At 56.6% G+C, this 22,387-nt stretch overlaps 1 protein-coding gene across 3 annotated transcripts; it reads right to left on the bottom strand.

Moving 5' to 3' along the window:
• Positions 1-671: 671 nt before the first annotated feature.
• Positions 672-21,911, bottom strand: CDC42EP4 (CDC42 effector protein 4). Of its 3 annotated transcripts, none has more exons than XM_053892591.1 (2): positions 21,759-21,911; positions 672-3,425 (listed from the first exon to the last, which is right to left on the bottom strand). In XM_053892591.1, exon 2 carries the CDS (start codon positions 3,313-3,315, stop codon positions 2,266-2,268), a length of 1,050 nt encoding a protein of 349 aa, XP_053748566.1. In that variant the 5' UTR covers positions 3,316-3,425; positions 21,759-21,911; the 3' UTR covers positions 672-2,265. The 3 variants fall into 3 exon arrangements, with proteins under 3 accessions (XP_053748566.1, XP_053748567.1, XP_053748568.1); XM_053892592.1 differs by lacking the exon at positions 21,759-21,911 and adding an exon at positions 20,690-21,010; XM_053892593.1 differs by lacking the exon at positions 21,759-21,911 and adding an exon at positions 4,675-6,564.
• Between the last annotated feature and the right edge of the window lie 476 nt (positions 21,912-22,387).

Here is a 22,387-nt window from a genome sequence, read left to right as displayed (position 1 = left end):
CCAGGTGAAAGGGCTTTAGGTCCGTGTTGTCCTGAGTCTACTGCTTAGTGACTTGGGGAAGGTGGCCAGGTGGCGTCTGGACCCGTTTCTTACGGGCTCTCAGGCCGTGAGTCTGGACGAAGGGCATGCCGCCTGTAACATTCTCCGGGTCAGATGGGGAAAAGCCGGGAAAGAAAGGAGGGCGGCTCCTTTCTAGGGACTGTGTCTGCACCCGGCCCTGTAAGAGCAGCAGGGTTCCCGTATCACAGAGGAGCAGAAGGAGGCACGGAGCAGCTAAGTGACTTAGTGGCCACAGGCCCCCAACTGGCAAGTGGCGGGTGGGCCACCAAAATCCCAGAGCCCCCAAGACCTGCCCAGCAGATGGGCACACGAGCTTCGTCCCTCCAGGGGCCGGAGAGCAGCGCAGGAGGGGAGGGGCCCCAAAAGGACAGGGAGAGCAGCCACCCCAGATCCCGAGTGCCTCAGGGGCACAGGCAGCCCCAGGGCCCCCAGTCGGCACCCGTACCCACCCACATCCTGCGATAACCCTCCCCAGAAGCAGAGACGGACACCGGGAGGGCCACAGCGTTTTTTTTTTTTTTTTTTTAATGTTTCCTCACTGTTTTAACAATACCATGAAAAAATATATACAGTTTAGAATCTGGAACTGACCACTGTTCGCATGGGTTTCAAGGGCAGCTGGTGGGGGCTGTAGGGCCCCTTCTGACTCCTCCCCTATGTGGGAGCCACACTACTGGAAACAGTACCGACAGGGCACCGGAATCAGGAACTGTCTGGATCAGGATCTGGCAACAAGCGGGAGAGGCTGCAGCAGTGACGCCCGCTAACCTTGGCCTGTCCCCTCCCTCCGCCGCGTACGAGGGGACAGGAGAAGGTGGGTCAGCTTGCTCCCAGGACAGGAAAATAATCATCAGTTCACCCTGGGGCACATGCCCAAGCTCCCACTCGACCTCCTTGGGCAGGGTTACAGGACCAAAGTGAAACGCTGGAATCTCAGAAGAACAACAAATAGTTTTTTTAGCATAAGTATGTCCCAAACATGGTGTGGGGCATACTTATACTACAAAAATTATCCTTTGTATGCCTGACATCCTAATTTATCTCCGTGTTCTGGTTTTGTTTTGTTTTATTGCTAAATCTGGCAATCCTCTATCCTTAGGGGCCTCAGAAGTGGGGGAGAGGGTTCTGCTGGCAGAAAAGGCCTAAAGGAAGGGGAAGTGGTCAGTGTGTGTGAGTGTGTGTGTGTGTGTGTGTGTGTGTGTGTGTGTGTATGGGGGTGGGGAGTAACTCAGTCAAAAAAGCTTCTAGCCCTCCAAGAAATGATATATTAATTTTTTAAAAAATCCTTTTCCAGAAAATTTCTACACTGGCTGCCTTCAACTGTTAATAGCCATGGAGTGGGGCGGGAGGGGAAGGACACACACGCACGGACACCCACCCCATACAGTTCTAAATAAAGTCTGGAAGCACTTAGTATAAAGGTTTTCTAAAAGGATTTGATCTTCCATCTGGTAGCAGAGCTGTTAACACTGTTCCAGATATGCTCTGGAAGGATTTAAACAGGACAGGAGAACAAACAGATCGATAGGGGCCGAGCGAGTGCCCAGCCTGTTCCTAGTGTCATCCTGGAAAGGCCCCTTTTAGAAAATTCAGGAAGCCTGGGGCCTCCTTTCTTTCGTTCCCCATCCTGTTCTCCCCCCTGGAAGGGGCCGCGTTAGTGCACACATTCGGTCCGGCTTTGCTCCAAGGGGCTCCAGGCTCGCGGTGCAGGAGCCGGGAGCGGGGGGCCGGGGCGTGGGACCACCTTTCCTCCTGCCACACGGCCACCAGTCACAGCAGAAACACCAGGAGAGGAAAGGCGAGCCGAGCGTCCTTGGCCGAGGCACCGGGGCCGCTCCCGGACTGACCCGCCGCTGCTGCCCCACGAGGCGGGGACTTGGCTGACATGCGTCACCGTCTGAAGCCGGGCTGGAGGGAAGGGAGAACCGGTTCCTGCCGCAAGCACCCGGTCCAGCCCGCAGCACACGGGAGGGCTGGGTGCGCCAGGCAGCTGGGTGCCCACGCCACCTCCCTGTGTCCCCATTGGGGCCCCGGCCTCGCCAGCGCCCCACGTCCAGGACGGGAGACGTCCAGGGTCTGCGGTGGGAGCCAGGCTCCCGGCTGCCTTGCACAGGATGGGACGGGACAGGGAAGGGAAGGGGGTGGTGGCCTGGAGGGGGGGAGGGGGCAGGGAGGAGACGGAGCCCCCCTCCCGCCTGGTGCCCCTCACACCCGGATCTCATCCTCCTCCTCCTCGTCCATGAAGGAGAACTCCTTGTCCTGCTGCCGGGGCAGCGCAGCCCGGGCCCTGTCGGGCCCCCGCGAGGCGGGGCTGCGCTCCTCCAGGATGCCCGAGGTGCAGCTGGACAGGGAGCTGCTGTCCCGCGTGGTGTGGCTGCCCTCGCTGCGGGCCGAGCCGGGGCTGGGGGCCGCCGCCCAGCCCTCGTCCTGGGGCAGGTCCCGGCCCGACGCGCCTTCTTGCTGCCTTGCCCGTGGAGGGGCCGCCGATGCCAGGGCCGGGGGAGCCCGGAGGGTGCTGCCTGTGGGGTCCCCGTCACGGTAACCGCCGCCCTCCTCCTCGGGGTCCCACTCCTCCTTGTCCATGATGCTGAGGACGTCGCCCAGCATGGAGGGGCCCAGGTCAATGTGGAACGACATGACCGACTCGGCGTGCTTGAGCCCCAGGCTGGCCTTGGGCACCACGGGCAGCTCCGTCAGGTCCCCGAAGGCCTGCTCGTCGAGGAGGGGGTCGGGGGAGTGGGGCGCGGTGGCCCCGTTCCGCCGGGGCGCCAGCTCCCCCTCGCCCGCCTCCTCCTGGCCGCCCTCCCCGGCGCTCGCCTTCTTCACGGGGCTGGACGACAGGCTCTTGGGCAGCTTGCCGGAGCCCTTCTCGGCGGCCTCCTTCTCGTTCAGCTGCGGCAGGGACATGGCGTTCTTGACGAACAGAGCCGAGTCCCGCAGGGAGCCCAGCATGTCCCTCTGCTCCCGGTCCCCCCTGGTCACCGACTGCGACCGCTTGCTGCCCCGGAACTTCCGGGACAGGAGGCCGCGTTTGGAGGACGAGGAGGCGGCCTGCTCCTCCAGGGACTCGCCGTCCAGCTCGCCGGCCTTGCTGTTGAGGAAGGACGTGTCCCCGAAGGCGTCCCCCGCCCGGCCCACGTGCATGGTGTGCCGGAAGTCGCCCAGGGGGGCGCTGATCATCTCGGCCGTGAGGTCCACGCGGGAGCGGCGCTTGGAGTGAACCGAGCTCGACACCAGCTGCTTGAGGATGGGCATCTTGCCGGTGGGGGGAGGGGGGCGGGGGGCGGGCCTCCCAAGGCAGCAGGCGGGTCGGGGGTCAGATGTAAAGTCCGGCGGGCATAGGTGCCAAGGGGGAGATCATAGGGCTGCAAGAAGAGAACAGCAGGCAAAGGGTTAACCCGGGCTGGCCGCAGGGAGGGGCTGCTGCCCAAACCTCAGCTCTCCCACCAGAATGAAATCCTGTGAAAGAAGCCACCGGTGGGTGGCCTAAGCCTGCCTGATTCTTCACGCGCAGGCACTCGGGTTAGGTAGCCGTGTAGAGTTCAGGTAGCCACAGACACGCTTTCCCTGAACCAGAGAGAAGGACGATCCTTCTTTTGAAGGACAGCATGTCCCCCGACCAGGATGCCACCAGCGTGAACACAACCACGTTTAAGGCGGTAGAGATGCACAGGCGGTTCCGTGTGGCATTCTGGGAAAGAGCCTGGGTCCAGGACAGGACTCCCGCGGACAGCCGGGCTGGAGACACGCTCTAGGTTCTTCCTGCGGTCTGACCTCAGTCCCCGTGGAGGCAGTGGACACCTCAACCTGAGTCATGGTCCTCTGACGAGGGAGAGAACAGGATGGGCTCCGGAGAGACGCTGCCCGGCACCTCCACGTCTGTGGGCGGCCAGACTCGCTTTCTGAATCAGAACTGGGGCGGGGCCGCTGGGACCCACAAAACCAGCTCTCCAGCCTTCCAGTCCTTACTGGGTGTCCCACAAACGAGGACCCCGCCTGCGACCTCTCCACCGTGGGGCCAAGCTCTTTGCTGGACACTCACCCTGTGTCTCCTAGGGATGAAGACTAGAAAATTCTGGTCTCTTGAATCATTAAGGGTGCAGGAGGAGGGCAGGGACTAGACGGCCCGGCCCCCGAGATCTGCCGACCCCGGGGGGACAGTTAACCGGAACTGAAGATCAGCGAGGGGGGCCCCGGAGAGCCTGGGGCATCTGAAAGCTCCAGGTACCACCCATATAGCTCCTGGCAAGCACCAAGTTGAGGTCGACTGTTGGAGACAAACCAGTCCTTTTCCCTCTGGAGGGACCTGCCCCAAAGGCTAAACCCAGCAATGCAGGGCTGAGCAGGGCCGGAAGACGGACGGGATCCGACAAGGCGGGTGGGTAAGGGGTGATGGTGGCCGTAGTCTTGCCAACAAGACTTCATGGCGGGACCACTCTTCCCACTGCGAAGCGCGACCCGTGGGTGTCCCGCCGGTTTCTTCCTCACCCCCAGCTAGGCCGCCACATCCCACCTGGCCCCCGACGCCAGCCCAGCAGATCCCTGTTTCCCCTTCTGTCCCTCTCCAGACCATTCTTCACCTTTTCTCTAAAACAAAAGCCATCCAGGACTCACCGGTGCAGACCCCTCGATCTGGCGACCCGTCCCTGCCTCCCTCCTTCCGCCACGCCACTGCTTGCCGCTCCCCTACCTTTGCTCTCTGTCCTAGCCCTCTCTCAGCTTCTGCCTCCTGGACTCCAGGACTGGACACATGCAGGTCCCTGCTGGCACACCCTGTCACCTGGCTCACTCAACGTCCTTCCGGGCCCGGCTGAGACGTCACTTCTTCCGGGAAACCGTCCTTAGCCAGGGTGAACCCTCTCGGCCACCTCGCCTCCGGCCTCCCGGCACTCTGGATGTCCCCTCTCCCGGCAGGCACCGGCTACATCGTTCTATTCCTGCCAGCTGGGCTGTAATGTGCCCACTGGACCCTGAGCTTCCAGAGGGTTCCGACGGGGCCGACTCACCACTGAATCCCATCTAGCAATGGGTCTTCAAAGACCTGTTGAAAGGCAACACCTCCGTCCTGCCCTCCCCCATCTCCCTTTCTGCTTCCCAGTCCAGGGGCCGCGCTGGCTTCCCTTCAGCCTCTAGCCGGCTCCAGGGTTCCCGGCCGGCCTGACCCCTGTGTCCTCCAAACACCCCCCACAGCATTCTCAGTCTTTGTCCAGCTGCTGACGCCCAGTCTGACGGCTCCCCAACCATCAAGTGCCACCCCCCAAACCCCGCCCCAGGCAGTCATGCGACTGTCACTCCAGCAAACAAAGTTCTCTAGGACGGGAGGCAGGAGCCAGGCACCGGGGCACAGGTGACCTGGGCTGGGCTCAGAGCCAGGTGAGGACTCTCACTACCGCCAGTCAGCTCTCCCTCCTCCTGCCCCTTCTTCCCACCAACCCTCAGGCGAGTTAGCTCTCCCCATCCCTAACCTGAACCCTCTTCTCCTGCCCACGCCCTGGGACCTAACCTCTAAACAATCAGACACGGACCAGCGAGGCCAAGGATTGGCCAGCATTTTCTATAAAGGACCACAGACTAAAGATCTCTGGCTTTGGGGAAGATACTGTCTTTCCAGTAGGAGAGCAGCAACATACTGCATGGAAGCAAAGGGTATGGCTGTGTCCCAATAAAACTTTATATATAAAGACAAGTTGTGGGCCAGATTTGGCCCATGGGCCCCGGTTTTCTGACTCCAACTACATGAGAAGCACTGGCCTCAGGGTTATCCCCTCGCCACACTGCCCAGGAGAGGGTCAGCATATGTGACCTTCTGGGTCTGCCATGGGCTCCCAGGCAAACCTTTGGGGGAAAAGCTCTCTTTGGCTAAAAAAGACAAAGGGAGGCTGGCGTTGGTCTCAGACGTGTTAGGAACAGAAGGAAATCAAACCAGGTTTCTAATGAACGCTTGGTACCAGAGAATCCCTGAGCTTCTGCTGCCCCCAGGACACTGAGGCAACAATGGGAAAGGCTCACGTGTTCAAACGGCCTGCATTCGAACTCCTGCCTCTAGTCACAGAATCTTGGGATCTCAAAGAGCTGGGAGGGAAGGGACACCCAGAGCAGCTCCAGAAAACAGGTGTCACTGAAGCAAAGTCACTCATCCAGGTTTCTGCCCCAAACGGCAGAGCTGGGCGAGAAGCTGGCCTCCTGGTCCAGTGCTCTGCTCCAGACCTTTCTCTGGCCTTTGGTGGGTAGCATCCTTCACCAGCTACCTTTACCAATTGGACACCTCTCCTTGCGTCTGGGCCAGGAGAGTCCAGAAAAAGGAGAAGCCTAGCTGCTTCCTCAAGAAAGTTCCTGAACGATCCGAGAGTGTCAACACTTTGAACCAGATAATTCTTTGTGGTGGGGGCCATCCTGCACATGGTAGGATGTTTCACAGCACCCTTGCCTCTACCCACTAAATCCCAGCAGCATCCCTCCCCAGGCGTGACAACCAAAATGTCTCCGGACATACCAAGTGTCCCCTGGGGGGGTGCAAAATTGCTCCAGGTTGAGAACACAGCTAGGAAACTAAAGCTTATACTACTTACCAGATAAACAACAACAACAAAAAAAGGGGGGGTGGGCGGGTGGGAGACAGGATAGGGGGCACAAAGGGTCAGAACTGTGGGAACACAAGACACGCACTTCCAGAGTTCAGGGTTTCATTGTAACAGTAGGAATCCCCAGACCCAGTAGGCAACTTTAAGCGCTGTGGTTTCCCGATGGGAAGTGCTCCTGACAGAGAAAGGGGAACCACACACTCAACCGCCAAGGGCTCAGCAGAACCCGTGGAGTGGCTTGTGGCCACTCACAGGGACCTGGCATTCTGGCCACCAAGACTACAGGACAGGAGGGTCCCATCATGCCATCAGCCCCCCTTCTATCCTGGAGGGTAAAACAAAAAAACCAGGTAAGAGGGGCCAGCGGGGAAATCCACAGGCCAGGCCCGGGGCCCCAGCATCCTGCTGGGCCCTACACCCCCAGAAAGAAAGTAAGTCTGGCCGGTGCTGTGTGCTACTCATAGCCGCACTCCCTGGGGGTGGGAATGAGGCTTTCCGGCTTATAAAACACCAAACCATCCCTCCAGTACCCAGCATGAAAGAGTCTGGAGACAGCTGGGGTCTCTGTGGAGTCACCTGCCATCCCACTGCCTAGCAATCCTGGGACGGGGCCAAGGTCTGGGTCTCTGGGATCCTAGAGCTCAGACTCGATGGGCCAGGCTTCAGGGCTGGTGAGAACCCTAAGCTCTGAACAGAGAGCGATGCGGGGGTGAGGAGATGGAACACTGAGGTTAGGGGCAAGCAGGTGGCCTGGGCCAGTCCTGGGGGCGGCAGGTCAGGAGGCCTGCGCTCCCACCCGGAAGGGGATCCTGCCAAAGAGAGCTGTGCCTTTGGCAGGGGGTGTTGCTAAGTGCCATGACTCAGCTCTGGGGATGTGGCTAAATAGGCTGCCTGATGACAAGGCGGCCACTCCCCACAGCCTGCCTGCCCGGGGCGGGGCACCACCACCCTGGCCCGAAGCCACAATTCCACTCTCCTGCCAGAGCAAAGGAAAAGGGAGCAGGGACTCACGGCTGTCCCTCACTCGAAGCCACAATTCCACTCTCCTGCCAGAGCAAAGGAAAAGGGAGCAGGGACTCACGGCTGTCCCTCACTCTCCCCAGCCTCTGATGGATCTAGATGCCTCTACCCTTTGGCCCCACCATCCCCAGAACATTCCTTCAAGGCAGGAGCAACGGACCCTCCCTGGAAGGCCAGGCCCCTGGTTGGTTTACACCAATCACGCTCCCAGCTCAGCTCTTCTTCTGGGACCCCGGAGGACATCGCCTGCCTGGACCCCTCACCCATCCTTCCTGGCATGTTGCACACAGAGCACTGGCCTCCCAGATCAGCCAGTCAAGCAGCAATCAGACAGACAGAAGGACAGGCTGGACCAGTGCGCTCCAAACACCCAAGCGGTGGCTGGCTCCTGGCAGCCGGGCCAAGGCAGGCGAGAGACCCAAGTTCTCCTGGGGCGGCAAGGCCGGCCTCCCACTCTCGCAGCTGACCCGCAGCTCACCCTGCTTCACGGCACGCATGCTTCTACGCCCACCGAACTGCCATTGCCACCAGAGGCGCCTCTCCATCAACTCCCCTGAGTTGTTCTAACGCCCATCCGGGGCCAGCCCCAAGCGACACGGTGGACAGCAAGGGGATATTTGGTGAAAGACAACCTCAGTCATGGCTTGGGATGGCGACAGGAGGCTGTGTTCATTTCATTCATTCATTCATTCATTCATTCATTCATTCATATCCACCCATTTTCCCATACCTGTCTAGGCTCCGAAGACAGGACAGTGGAAATCTCAAGGTGGATAAGGCCCCGCCTTCCCGGGGGCAAGTCTGTAGTGAATATGGGTGGGTGGGGAACAGCGCTGTATACACGCAAGTAAGACAGTCAGTCTCTCAAGTGCTTGGCGTCAAGAAAGGGGAGCAAGTGTGGGTGTCACGGGCCTGGGGGAGGCCCCTCTGAGGAAGGGGCTCTGTGAGCTGAGAACTGAATGGTGGAAAGGACCCAGGCAGGTCAAGAGCAATCCAGGGAGGGAACAGCACGAGCACATCCCCAGGGGTGGGAAGAAGCTTGCGGAGCTTGAGGAACAGAACGGAAACCCAGGGGCCAAGGGCCAGGTCACACAGGCCCAGCCCCCTGAGGACCAGGTAGGAGTCTGGATGGTATTCTTGGTAGGAAAGGAAACAGATGGCAGTTCCCAAGCAGCACATGGTTGGTGCACAAGACGGCCGGCGCTGCAGAGCCCGGGGCAGAGGATGGGGGCCAGGAGACGGATGCGGCTACGGAGACGGACGGAGGAGGGCATAAGCGGGGCAGGGTTTGGAGGCAGTGACACCAGGAGTCGCTGAGGGCCCAGATGGGGGAAGAGAGGAAGGGCAGAATCAAAGACTCCAGGCCCCGGCCAAGCCCCAGAGGCCTTTTCCCCCGGCAGGTCTCACCTGCTGGGCTGCGGACCTTTCTCCCAGGGTGCAGCCAACACTCCACCACTAGGAAGAACTTAACTTTGCCCGAACGGGGGAGGCCTTCTGCCACACAGCCCCTGCCAGCCCGAGCGACACATGGAAGGGCCTTGTGCAAGTTCCTCGTAACACGGGCCACTCCTCTCCCTCCCTGAGAGGCTAGAGGCTCTGGCTTTTGAGGCCAGAGAGAGACTCGGTGCCCTCTGGAACATTCGGCAGCCTTCTCCTGCAAAGATAAGGAATCCCAGCGAAGGCACGAGACGGTTTAACTCCCAACAGTGGGACGGGGCTGACGGGCTGCTCGGTGAATGAACAGAACCGTGGACGCTTTGATCCACATTCTTACATAATGCAGGAGGAACAGTGGTGGGGGCGATGTTGTTATTTTAGCCGACTTTAGTACTATCTGGAATCTTTTACCTGCTTCACGCGCACTGCGAAAAGCCCTCCTATTTGTAAGTGTGCTGTTTGCACCAGGAAATGAAGAAGCACGGTCTTAAAATAATCTGGGCCTGAACAGCGACCAAAAAAAAAAAAGCCCGGGATGGAAACGTGAAATACCACCGTTACCCACTCCTGTACCACTTGCCTATCCGTGTCAAATATCTCCTTAAAATCCCTGGGTATGGAGTGACCATACTCTCAGAGATGGTGAAGCCACATTAAGGGACTTAAGGGACACATGAAAGGACACATGAAGGGACTGCCCCCAAGTGTGGTCTTGGGGCAGGGGCAACTATGGCAGTTTCTTTAAATAATGGCTCTAAAATGATTATGACTGGGGCGCCTGGGTGGCTCAGTCGGTTAAGCGTCCGACTTCAGCTCAGGTCACGATCTCGCGGTCCGCGAGTTCGAGCCCCGCGTCGGGCTCTGGGCTGATGGCTCAGAGCCTGGAGCCTGCTTCCGCTTCTGTGTCTCCCTCTCTCTCTGCCCCTCCCCCATTCATGCTGTGTCTCTCTCTGTCTCAAAAATAAATAAACGTTAAAAAAAAAATTAAAAAAAATAAAATGATTATGATTTAGCAACTGCCCTGTGGAACAATTTCAAAGCAGGAAAAAAGCCACACACACAGATATGCATAGAAGCCTTATTTAGAATCACAAAAAGCTGGAAACAACCTAACGGCCAGGAATAAGGAAGGGGGTGTGAGGAGTAGGTCCTATTAACTCAAATGATTAACCTGCGAAAACCACGATTAACCTGCAAAAACCACGCTGCCACACGGGCAGCTGCTTCCCAAAAGGCATTAAGGGGAAGGAGAAAGCAGGCAGAGCTCAGGCTTGTTCATACACAGCATTTACACGTCTACACGGAGAAAGGCTTAAAGGGCACACAGGGAAACTGAGGAATTAAGTTAGGCTTGAGTGGAAAACAGGCAATTTTTTTTTGTTTCCTTTGATGTGGTATGCTGTTTTAATAATAATAATAATAATAATAATAATAATAATAATAGGGGCGCCTGGGTGGCTCAGTTGGTTGAGCTTCCGTCCTGGGCTCAGGTCATGATCTCAAGGCTCGTGAGTTCGAACCCCGCATCAGGCTCTGTGCTGACAGCTCGGAGCCTGGAGCCTGCTTTGGATTCTGCGTCTCCCTCTCTCTCCGCCCCTCCCGTGCCCATGCTCTGTCTCTGTCTCTCTCTCTGTGAAAAATAAACAACAAAAAAAAAAAAAGTAAGAAAAAATAATAATCATAAAAATCCCAAAGCATCAATGTCCCAAAGCATCAACGGCTGATTAAGGAAAAGACATTAATTTCAAAACCAGCTTAAAACTGTCTGGTTCTCAGGGCCCAATACAAGGCACCGAGCTGGGGCTGGGTGAGGTGGGTCTAGGGTCCACTCTCTCTGCGCCAAAATCCCCCGCGGATGTCTGTTCTTTTTTCCTCCTCCCCCTCCCCCAAGCTAGACAGGTTGTATTCAAAGTCGTGAAGGAGAAAGTGGGCGACCTCCAGCAGCCCGGTGTCAGGGGAAACACGGAGATTAGGACTCCCCCGAAAGAGCTCGCTCCCCAACAGCTGCTTCCTGATGCCTGAGCCTCTTCAACTGAGCAGGAGATGAAAGGTAACAATCGCCACCCCCCCACCGTCACCGGAGACTGGCCAATTTCCAGTGTCACTAAAGCTCCAAGTTGGAGGCCAGCCTCCCACACAGGTGATCCCACAGTGGGACGCTATCCGAGATGCCCGGGGCAGGTGAAAGTTCTGCTTCTGCTGCTCCTACAGCCCTAAGCTCAGCTCTTCCGGTGGCTGCACGGGAGCAGAGAAAAGGCTGGGGTCACACAGGGCAACCAGCACCCCAGTGCCCCCCCCCCCAAACGGTGGACCACCAAGCCACGTGTGGAAACAGCAACACTGTCTAAATGACAGAGTCTGGTGTCTGACGCATGCCAGGCATTGTCCTAGACCATGGGCCACTTGTGCCCCTCGCCCTGCAAGGAGGGTATCAAGATTGCCCCCCGTTTTACAGAAAGGGAAACTGAGGCTCAGACGGCGTGAGCCTCACCCGACAGGTCACTCTCACATCTACTTAAATGGTGACTTCAGCCCACTTCTGATGGGCGTTGGACCCATGGTTTTCTGTACGAGGTGATGCCTCCTGGCCTATTCAGATGTTCCCAGCTGAGAATGTGTCCGTGGAAGACGGGGGTGGGTGGGTAGGACGGCATCGGGAGGCTGCTTATCCAAGACCCTTGGAACCAAGACTCATTGGGACGGACTCTCTGTCAGAGATCTGCTCTCAGGGCTGGCTCAGATGCGGTCTTCCCTACTCAGGATCTCATTCCTGCTCCCTGCTCAGAGGAACCTCCCCGTGTTCTGATTCCCTGGGAAGGGGTGGGTGGGGGAAGAGACCAACCTGAAGCCCGAGCCAGGACTCCCCTGGCGTGTTTAGCAGCTCAGCACAAGGCCCCGCCTCCAACATCCCTCCCTCCCGCTCCGCTCTAGTCCCCCTCATGTCTCCTGGTAGTCCCAGCTGCCAAGAAGGAAGACCAGAACCAAGCTCCCTTCCTAAAACCTCCCAGGCTGGGGGCCCTGTATTTGCTCCATCACCCCTGCCTGCCTGCCCATCCAGACCAGGCTCACTGGCCCATGGATGCCACTGCCCAGCCCCATGTGGGCAGATCCCACTTCCTGCTTCCTAGAAGAAAGGGAAAGTGAACAAGGGCCCAGTTTCAATACCTGCTTCCCAGAGATGCAAGTTACCTGTGCACTTTCCCAGCTTTCCCTGCTGGGTGAGCCCGGCCCAGCTAATGAGGATGCGAGGCTCTCGGCCGGAGCAGGGCTCACAAGGCGAACCCCACGTACTCCACACCAGAACTTCTCAGTGACTCCTGCCTTCTGCTGCCTCTCTAGGGCTATTAAATTATTTACAGCTATACCGTTCGGTGTGGCAGCACCAGCCTCACGTGGCTACAGAGCACCTGAAACGCGGGGAGTCCGAATTCACACGTGCTAAGGGGTAAAACAGACAATGGACTTCAAGATGCAAAATAGCTCATCCTATTTTTCTATTGGTTACATGTTAAAACGAGACTATTCTGAATATATTGGGTTAAATAATATATTAATATCACCTATCTCTTTTCACTTTTTAAAATATAGTTATTGGGGCACCTGGGTGGCTCAGTTGGTTAAGTGTCCCCAACGGTGGCTCAGGTCATGATCTCAGGGTTTGTGGGTTCCAGCCCCGCATCGGACTCTGTGCTGACAGCTCAGAGCCTGGAGCCTGCTTCGGATTCTGTGTCTCCCCCTCTCTCTGCCCCTCCCCTGCTCATGCTCTGTCTCAAAAACAAACATTAAAAAAAAAATAAAAAGATAATAAAATACAGTTATTCAAAATGGAAATGAAATCTGAAACTCGCAAACCGTTCCTACTGGCTAGTGCTGATTGAGGCATTTTCCCCTTTAGGACAAGGGCAGTACCTTCCACTGTAGGTAGATAAATAAAGCCAACCACTGTTCACCTTTGGGGGAAAATATTTACATGTTCATAAATAACGTCTGCGTTATTTTAATTTAAGTACTAAATTCCAAAATTTTACATCCAGTGGGCCGCTAACGAATGCTAGGTTGTTTCCATTTTATCCCAACTCTGTAACAAAAATCCTCTGGCTAAGTTTGCGCCAATCTTTATTTCCGGTCGAAAAGTAAGTTAAATTACTTCTGTGTCTTGTTGTGAACTCGTTCTCCAGAAGGTTCTACACACCAAGTTGCAGTTCCAGCAACACAGGAATATAGTGTCTGAGACCAGGTTCTGTGTCTTTAGTTGGAAACAACAAAAACAAGACAATCAGCACACTCACAAACTTGTCATTTGTATCTCCTTAATTATAAGGGAGGATGAGCATTTAAAAAGTGCATCATCGGCCTCTGTATCTTTCTCTTGGGAATTGCTTGTCGAAGCCTTTCGCCCAATTCTCCGGGGAAGGGGCTTCACCTTTTCAATGGATTTGTAGGACTTTTTAAAATATTAAAGCAGTTAAAATGTTCTTACCATCCTACATATTTCTGTAAGTTTATCACGCACCCGTTTGCAGCTGGGTGATTTTGTCTTCTTTTCCACAGAGTGCTCATTCATTTTTATATAGTCAAATTTGTTGCGTGGTTTTTGGCTTTAACACTATGAAGCAAAGACCTTCTCCACTTTTCAGTTTATGAAAATATCCACTTCCTCTACAACACCAGGTAGTATAATAATGAGCAACTACTCAGAGAGAAAAATACTGGAAGGAAATACAACAAAGTAAAGCTGCCTGTGGCTTATAAAATTGTGGGTTGTTTAAAATAGAAAAACGATTAAAATACAACAATGTTGTATGCACGTTACTGATTCCTTATAGGATTGTTATAAAATGCGGGTAAGGCATTAAAAGTTACCTTCACCAGATATTAAATTCTTTATTTACAGATACCCTTCCACTCATGAATCTATCTTGGGACTCCCCTTTTTGTCTTTTTTTTTTTTTTTTAACTTTTTTTAACGTTTATTTATTTTTGAGACAGAGAGAGACAGAGCATGAATGGGTGAGGGTCAGAGAGAGAGGGAGACACAGAATCTGAAACAGGCCCCAGGCTCTGAGCCATCAGCACAGAGCCCGACGCGGGGCTCGAATTCACGGACCGCGAGATCATGACCTGAGCCGAAGTCGGACGCTTAACCGACTGAGCCACCCAGGTGCCCCGGGACTCCCCTTTTTGTTTGCTGGTCTGCTGATTTCTAAACAGGTCTACACTGCCACTTTGTAAAACATTTTGAGCATCTAATAGGGGAATATCCCTACTTTAATTTTTTCCCTAAAATTTCCTTGCATTTTTTGTTCCTAACGTTGTTCCTCTTCCAGATGGACTTTAAAAATGGTAAGTCCCAAAAGAAATCCTACTGGGATTATGTTGGAATTGAAAGGACAGAAGAAATGAACTTGGGAAGAATGGACTTTATCACAACATCAAAGCTTCATAGCCATTTATTCAAATCTTTTGGATAATCTCCTTTATTAAATGTTCTAAGTCATACACATTCCTTGTGGTGTTTATCCCAGGTCATTCTGTGCCCTCTTGTCATTGTGAGTGGATTATGCTCCTCCCCCCTTTACCTAGCTGTATTTTCTGACTATTATAGCTGCTAAATGGGGACGCTAGTCTTTTCTTTTTTAATTTATATATATTTAATGTCCACGCTGCTTAACACACTTGACTATATACGAACCCACCTTTTCAACCCTAAGTTGTAGGAAATTCAAATTCGAATGAAGAATTTCTACAATTTCGCATCCAAATAAAGATGTGCCATAGGTGTTAAAAACACACTGGATTTCAAAGACTTTGTGTGATTAAGTCATGTAAAATGTCTTAATTTTTTATGATTATGTGGTGAAATGATATCTTTTTGATGTGTACACTCAGGTTAAACAAAACATTAAAATTAATTCCACCTGTCTTTAGTAAAAAAAAAAAATTTTTTTTTAACATTTATTTATTTTTTGGGAGACAGAGATAGAGCATGAGTGGGACAGGAGCAGAGAGAGAGGGAGACACAGAATCCGAAGCAGGCTCCAGGCTCGGAGCTGTCAGCACAGAGCCTGATGCGGGGCTTGAACCCTCGAACCATGAGATCATGCCTTGAGCTGAAGTCGGACGCTTAACCGATTGAGCCACCCAGATGCCTGTCTTTAGTTTTTTAAACTGTGCCTACTGGAAAACTGAAAATTACGTATGTGGCTGGCACGGTACCTCTATTGGCAGTGCTGATCTAGAGGGATCTCCACTGATCATGCATTAGGCTCACCACTGGATTCAGACATTCTCGTTCATTTCAGAGAACTGATAGTTTCTTACAGTTTATAAGAAAATGAAGCCAGTAACTTAGCCAGGTGAAGGTGCAGTAGGGAAAACACACTATAGCTTAGAAAATCTACCCTTTGACTGCTGGAAAACACAGAAGCAGCTGTCTAGGCTTGTGACAGAACTGTAGCAGAGCCTGGGCTCTAAGGCTGGGGCTGAGGACCCCACTCTGGGAAGTGCTATCCCAGCTCCCACCTGTGGATCTCAGGTGGCCCACGTGTCACCGGAAGTATGAGAAAGGGAACTCACATTCACTGAGCTCTTCCTCTGCACCAAGCAGCTGCTCTATCTTGGCTAAACTGCTTTTTTCCCCCCACTTTTTTAAATGTTTTCTTTATTTTTGAGAGAAAGAGAGTGCGAGCAGGGAAGGGGCAGAGAGAGAGGGAGACACAGAATCCGAAGACAGGCTTCAGGCTCTGAGCTGTCAGCACAGAGCAGGACGCGGTGCTTGAACTCACGAGCCGTGAGATCATGACCTCAGCTGAAGTTGGACATTTAACTGACTGAGCCACCCAGGCGCCCCTGTTTTTTTTTTTTTTTTTAACAACAAAACAAGTACTACCACTGTCCTGTGTTCTTTCCCACCATCCAAGGGACTTATCATCCCCATCTTACAGATAAGAAAGCTGAGGCTAAGAGACACCAATGCTCCACCAAGTCACGTACTTGCGAAGAACAGGGCTGAGAGAAGAGTCTCAGGATCCGCCTGGTTCTGAGGTTCTTCCCACTGTGGTTCTTCCCACTCCACCGTAAGGTGCGCAGGGGAGGGTCCTAAGTATTGCTGGGGCCCCGGCCTCTGAGATCTGAAGGTTCTGGATGCATGCACACGCACAGGATACACAGTTTTACATAGAATTCCAGGTTAAAATATTCCCAGCCTGGCCACTCCATTCTCCACCACCCCAGCGACAAGTACAGATAAATCCTGGGAAATACAGGGGCAACCGGCCATCCTCTCCACCGGGCTCCTTCACCTTGGTCTCTGCATCCACCTCCTTCCCGATCCCAGAACCGTGTGCTCTGGGCCAGGAGAGGGAGGCAGCGAAGGCAAGTGGGAGGAGGAAGGAGAAGGCCCCCCCACCCGCCCCCAACCTGGGGGTGAAAACAGCTCCGGGGTAAGAAAGGGAAGGCGTGCCCTGTGACCCAACGACGACGGGAAGCCAGGAAGCTGCAAAGCCGCTCAGGAGTTGAAGGAGTCAAGAGCCAGTGACTCCAGGATATCAGCAACTTTGCTTGTTTACGGGACTCTTCCTGGAAGCTTGTGTTTCCCCCCAGCCTGCCTCGGGACACAAGCAGCGGCTGCCATCACAGGGGGAAGAGCCAGGAGAGAAGGAAGAGGTGCCTGGTGGGGACCCCCTCTGCCTGAGCACCCAGGGCAGGTCTCCCCGAACCTGGGAGCGGCCCTAATGCTCCGCCCTCCAGCCCAGGCGCCTCACAAAGAAGCGGCTGGGCTTGAAATCAGATCTGCCAGGCCCTGTTTGGTTTCACTTCCCTTCTCCTGAGAGTCCACTGCTCAGCCGAGGAGTGGGGATCGAAAGACACTCGAGGCTCTCCAGAGGGTGGATCTGGACTCACTCCAGAGCGAGCTGGCAAATCTCCGTCTTGGCCCTGCTGGAGCACGCAGGGTGGAGGCGGAGAGCACGGACCCTGGAGCCAGACTCCCCACCGCGGCCCGGCCACACCGGGCACGTTACACGTGCCTCAGTTTCCCCGCACGCTTTCAAAGGGATTGGTGCCATTATGTACTTCCTAGCATTGCCATAAGGATTAAATAAGCTCGTGTAAGCAAGGCCCTCAGCGCAACAAGAGGCGAGCACTCACGTATATGCTGCGAAGATGCTGTAATGTGCTCTCTCAGTGGATGCCCTATGCCCACACCTCGAAAGGTAGCAGGAAAATTCCAGCATCCCCAGTGACACTCTGGCCAAGTTCAAAGACATCCACCTCCGGAGCCACCTGATGATACCCAATCCAAAAGGCTCCAGAGCTGACCCTTTTCAAGTCCTTGGTGGGGGGGGGGGGTCCCCAGGATGAAGTGTTGCAGGGGGAGGGGTCCTCCCAGCTTCTGAAGCCCAGAGATAGACTGCAGTCCCCACAGGCCGTGGATCGAGCCATCCAAGACTTGGCTCCGCTCGCCCTCTGGCTTCCTCCCTTCCTGACCTTTCACGATCCAGGATGAAGAGTCTGGCTTCTCTGGGACCAGACTTAAACTCTTGCTGATTTCAGCCTGATACGGGGGTGGGGGTGTGAGGCGAAGGTGGGATAAAAGAAACGCCTGCCGCTCCTCTCTAGGATGAGGGCCGGATAACTGAGGAATCTGGGGCACTGTGGGTGCCAGCGACAAATAATGCACAAAACCTCCACACGCTCCACCCCCCAATAAAATGCTCCCTGGTTCTCCGGACCTAATCCAACTCTCACTAAGGTATAGAAGCTATAGTGGAGCCCAGAGAAGCCTCCTTTTGTGTTCTCCCAGCCAGGGGCGCTAGTCCCCCTTTGATGCTCAAGGGCGATATTCTAAGGCATAAAGAAGGCTTGCAGGGAGTGGGCCCCTGGGGGAACAGACAAAGGAGGGGCAGGGAACAGAAGCCGGGACACAGAGCTTCCGTGGTCACCCTGGGAAGATCTGGAAGCTGGGGTCTGCAGCCCACATTTGGCCACTGCAAAAATGGCATAATTCTGAGCAGACCTGGCCGGGCGAGCCGCTGTCCCTGAGTATACACTCAGGGGTGTTTCTTGCCCTGGAACTGCTGCCTTTCAGAGGCCCCCGCTCCTGGGCTGAAGGAAAGAGGGGGAAATGCCAGCAGGGCAGCTCAGTCTCTGTGGAAGCCTTCCTTTACGAATGTGCCCCACACTGCCCTTGCCTGACCCCGAAGGGAGACCCTTCCCCAGCTCGGGAGGCGGAGTGGAGACTTCCGGTGCCCCTGTTCCTGGAAAAGGAGGGGTCTGGATGCCAGCGCTTGCCACCCTGGCATGGAGCCCCGAGCTGCAAGCCGGCAGTGCCTGGGGGAGACTCTGATGTACGTTTCTGGAAGGAAGCCCAAGGCTCCACAAGAGGCGTATTTTCAGCCGGAGCTTCGAGGACACACTGAGTGGGAATGTGGGAAACTAATAGCTTAGACTTCCTTCGCGATACTCTGCGAGCGAGCGAGGAAGGACCACATCCAGCCACACACCCGCACCCACACACACCCACACGTCCCTCCAGGTGTGACCATCCAGTTCCTCCAGAGAGGGCTGGCATGGGTCTGTCTCCTCCGGAACATCCCAGAAGTCTCCCCAGAGCAAGCCCTGCAGGACCCTCTGCCAGCTGGCTCCAAGGTTTGGTTCCTTTTCCCAAGGTTGAGGAAAAGCCTTCAGTACTTAGGTCAGAAGACCTAAGCTGGGGTCAGCCCTCTCTCAGCTTCCAGGGCAAGATTGCACAACCCCTGTTCCTCCGCCCCCAAGCCTTATCTCTGGCATCAACCCGGATCCTGTTCCTCCAAGGGACAGACTCCACCCTCCCCACCTAGGGCAAAGGAAGCTGGAGACAGGCAGAAATTCTCAGCTCTCTATTCCCACCCCAGAGAAGGGGAGAGTGACTGCGAGAGAGGGGGTGAGAGGGAGAGAGAGGGAAAGAGAGGAGACAGAAAACAAGCAAGCCTGGCCAATATCAAACACCTTGCTGGCCACACCTGGGCACGGCCTGTCCTGGCCACAGAAATCAATCAACCACTCCAAAGGCGGAGGGGGTTGGAATCCCTGAACCAGAGCCAATCTGAGGCCCTGCTGGGAAAGCGCCTGACTTGTCAAGAAGGGTCTAAGATTCCTCTCCCAGGACGACATCTGTTGGGGCGGAGAAATCCTCCCACCCCACTTTGTAGATAAGGCTCTCATTTGCTTGGGGCTCCCTGGGCTCCCGTCTTGTGAGGGCTGGACATTCAGTCTCCAAGAGGCAGGAGGACAGAAGTAGATCCGGGTTTGCACATCCACTTGGGATAAGCATCAGTGGGTGGGCATGTGTAAGGGAGAAAGGAAGGGAAAAAAAGAAGGGTCGAGAGAGGAAAAGGCAGATAAAGGACCCCAATAAAGGACGGAATGTTCCAAGTAGAGGCCTGAGCGAAGCAGTTTAACGGGGGTCTGTGAGCTCAGGGGGACATCAGAGGGGTTGAGATTCACCCCAAACCATCACGTCTTGGGTGCAGACTCCCTTGATCACACCAGCCCTCTCCCTGTCCCTGTGTGGGTCACCAGAACCCCTGGGAAGACCAGAACCCACTGGGATATCTCCCAAGGTTCACTGAAGCCCCAATTGTGGGAAGGAGCAGCTGTCCTCCAGGAGTGGTGGGCCAAAGTCCACATTTGGAGGAGATGAACCACACTAATCAGTAGTCACATGGGCAGCTCACACAGGGCAGCTGATAAAAGGTGGAGCCCACATGGCACCCCCCCACTCCTGGCAGGCTCCTAGCTACCACACAGGGCCGGAGCCTCACCACACTCCCCAGGACACCCCATTATTGCTCTGGGAGCCTTGGAGCCACCTAGAGGCCTGGATGGGCCCAGCCTGGGTCCAGAAAACTCCCCATTCCTGGGGAAAATCCACAGCTCAGTTCCCCCTTCCTTTGTGCCCTTTGTTCTCTTAAAATTCAGTCCATCCTGCTGGTGGTCCCCTCCTCCACCCCAGCCTCAGAAAGGGGGCGGAGGCGGCGGGGAGTTATTAGAAACCCAGACTGTTCGAAGAAGTTGCATTGCAGGAGGCCCTCCTGTAACTGGGCCCCTCATTGTTTACGCCGGCTGCACGGGGAAAGCTTTCTCTGGTCCAGATGGCTGCTGGGGTAAGGAAGACGGAGATCATCCCTCCAGCACCACGCACCCTCTAGAGAAGAGCCAGCAGGCTTCAGCAGCTAGGGGACCCTGTCCCCATTCAACTGCTCGGATACACACGAGCAAAGAATAGGCGCCGAGGATGCAGCTGAGGGCGTGGGAGCCAGTCAGATTGCAAAGGGTGAACAGAAAAGAAAAAGCATTGTATTTCCCCTCCATTCTCTCAGGGAGAGAAAGAAAACTTCCAAAGCCCAGGCTGCAGTATCTCTACGGGAAACACCAGGAATCTGGTTTGAGTTAACAGAGAGCACCCCTCCCCCAGACACACACACACACACACACACACACACACACACACACACACACACGGCTCAGTCCTCTCCCAGGAAGCCCGCCCAGCCGCAGCCCTCCAGCCCCGGCTCCCGGTTCCCATCCGGCTCTCCCCGTCGGACACTCACCGGCGGCGGCCCGGCCCGCAGGGCAGCTGGTGGAGGACGCACCCGGGGCAGGGGCAGTTTTGTACCCCCGGCTGGGGGCGCTCCAGGGAGGGGGCGGAGCCAGAGACGGCCGACCGCAGCTCCACCGCCCCAAGCGGGCGATTAAATCATTAACCGACCGCTCGCGGCCGGCGGCCACGCCAGGAGCGCTCTGCCCCAGGCGCACCCGGCGCGCCGATCCCGCGCGTGGCCCCCTCCCAGGGCCGCCAGCTCGGCTGCTGCGCCCCACCCCGCCGGGAGGCACCGCGTCCGCTCCCGCCTCGGCCTCTCCCGCCTCTGCCTCCAGGTCTCCCGAGGAGGCGGGCGGGGCCGGAGCCCGGCTTTGGGGGGGGGGGGGGGGGCGGCGGCGGCTGGAAGGAGGTTGTATTTGTTTCCTCGGCCGTTCCCTTCCAGGCAGCTCCTTCCTTCTTTCCTCCCTCGCCGGGTGACACTGGGTGGCGTGTGCTGCAGCGTGTGTACGAGAGCGAGCGCGTGTGTGCACGCCTCCGCCACTACACGCGAAGAATTCGGTTTCTATTCACGGAGAACTCCGTGCGCACACACGCCCCCCTCGCGGAGACGGCGGGCGGCTCGCCGCGATTGTTGTGCCCCTGCCCATCCCGGCGCACGCCCTATTCCCGGGCCAGCGGGCGGACCTTTAAAGCCGGGGACGACCCCCGCCCCGGTCCCACCCGCCCCAGCAGCGCCCTGGCCCGGACGCCGAATCCCGGTCTGGAGAGAGAAAATCGAGGCAGAACGCGGTTTTCCCGGCTCTCGGCCACCCCCTCCTCCCCAAAGCCCGCTCGGCTCGGACACGGGGTGCGCGGCTCCGGGTCCCAAGCACCCGGGCCGCCCCGCGCGCGCCCCGGCCCGGCCCTTCCACCCGGGGCCGGGCGCAGGAGTGGGGGTCTCTGAGCCCTCCTCCCCGCCCCTCGGCCCCCTGTCGCGGCGTCTTCCACTCTCTCCGCCCCCACCGGGGGCCTCGAGCCACCCCCCGCCCCCAGACCGAACCCACCCAGGCCTCGCAGGGCGCGGGCTGCTGGTCGCCTACCTGGGTCCCCACAGACGCGAGCGCCGGACCGGCGCGGCTGCGCTGTCCCCTCCGTGGGTTCTGCGCGGCGCCGGGGCTGGAGGCCCATGTCAGCGCCGGCGTCCGTTTCCCTCCGGCCCTCGGGCTCGCTGGGCGGCGAGCCGCTCGGACACTCCCCTTCCAGGCTCCTCCCGCGCCCTCCCTCCCGCGCCCTCGGCGCTGAAGTCACGGCGCCGCCTCAACCAATGGCGGCTGGGAACTCTCGCCCGGCCGCTCGGCCTCCTCGGTTCAAATCTGCAAGTCTGAGGCTGTCGGGGCTCCTCCAGGTGGGGCGGCCCGGGCCGGTGGGGTCCCGAGGGCCCCAGCGGTGACCAGGAACCAGTACCCACCCCCACCCCGCCCCCAACCTTCCGGGCCCGGCCCCGACGGGAGAAGGGAACCCGGGGTCTGCGTCCCCCGGGCCGTGGATTCGTCCCCGACCCTAACTGGAAACGAGAGGGGCGGGAAGGAGCCGGCCCGCCAGCCCCGTAGAGGGTGTCAGAGGGGTTTGGGCGGGGTGACCTGGCTTCGATCGGCTCGCTTTCCCAAGGTTTGTGCCCTTTGCCTCCCGGGTATCCGCGGAGGCTAAGTTCTGCTGCAGATGGACCTCG

Source organism: Panthera pardus, unplaced genomic scaffold (genome assembly GCF_024362965.1).
Source record: "Panthera pardus isolate Hobbes unplaced genomic scaffold, ASM2436296v1 HiC_scaffold_3, whole genome shotgun sequence".
Classification (NCBI taxonomy): Eukaryota; Metazoa; Chordata; class Mammalia; order Carnivora; family Felidae; genus Panthera; species Panthera pardus.
The sequence above is the reverse complement of the archived record's forward strand: the minus strand, read 5'-3'. Positions and strand labels throughout refer to the sequence as shown.

What these genes read in the sequence shown, in the direction of transcription:
- CDC42EP4 (XM_053892591.1), bottom strand. Translation starts at nt 3,315, where the DNA reads ATGCCCATCCTCAAGCAGCTGGTGTCGAGCTCGGTTCACTCCAAGCGC.